Source organism: Eimeria tenella, genomic scaffold (genome assembly GCF_000499545.2).
Source record: "Eimeria tenella Houghton genomic scaffold, Eth_scaff1817, whole genome shotgun sequence".
In the NCBI taxonomy this organism is placed as follows: domain Eukaryota; phylum Apicomplexa; class Conoidasida; order Eucoccidiorida; family Eimeriidae; genus Eimeria; species Eimeria tenella.
Genome location: NW_013541650.1, coordinates 3,472 through 3,814, shown reverse-complemented (window position 1 = coordinate 3,814; position 343 = coordinate 3,472). Strand labels below are relative to the sequence as shown.

The 343-nt window shown below is 65.9% G+C and overlaps 1 protein-coding gene across 1 annotated transcript in view; it reads left to right on the top strand.

Moving 5' to 3' along the window:
• Positions 1 to 225: 225 nt before the first annotated feature.
• ETH_00041710 (50S ribosomal protein L1, putative) overlaps positions 226 to 343 on the top strand; it is a gene marked incomplete at both ends in the record, with an annotated part of 3,500 nt that continues 3,382 nt past the window's right edge. The window contains one exon of the mRNA XM_013373924.1: positions 226 to 343. Coding sequence (XP_013229378.1) covers positions 226 to 343 — 118 coding nt within the window.

The window sequence follows — 343 nt, the reverse complement described above, 5'->3', positions numbered from 1 at the left end:
CTCTCGGGGCCCCCCCCTGCTGCTGGGGGCCCCTTTGCTGCTGGGGGCCCCCCTGCAGCACGGGGCCCCTCTTCTGCTGGGGGCCCCTCTGCTGCTGGGGGCCCCTCTGCTGCTGGGGGCCCCTCTGCTGCTGGGGGCCCCTCAGGGGTGCCCCCAAAGGGGGCCCCTAAGGGGCCTCTGTTTGTTCGGAGGAAAACACTTTGTGGGGTTTTGCCGGCGTAGGTGATGGAAGAAGCAGTGAGATGCATGCAGCAGCAGCGCAGCAGCAGCAGCACAGCTGCAGCAGCAGGGCCCCACACAAAGACAATGGCAGCAACTCAAGTTGGGCAGAAGGAGATAAATA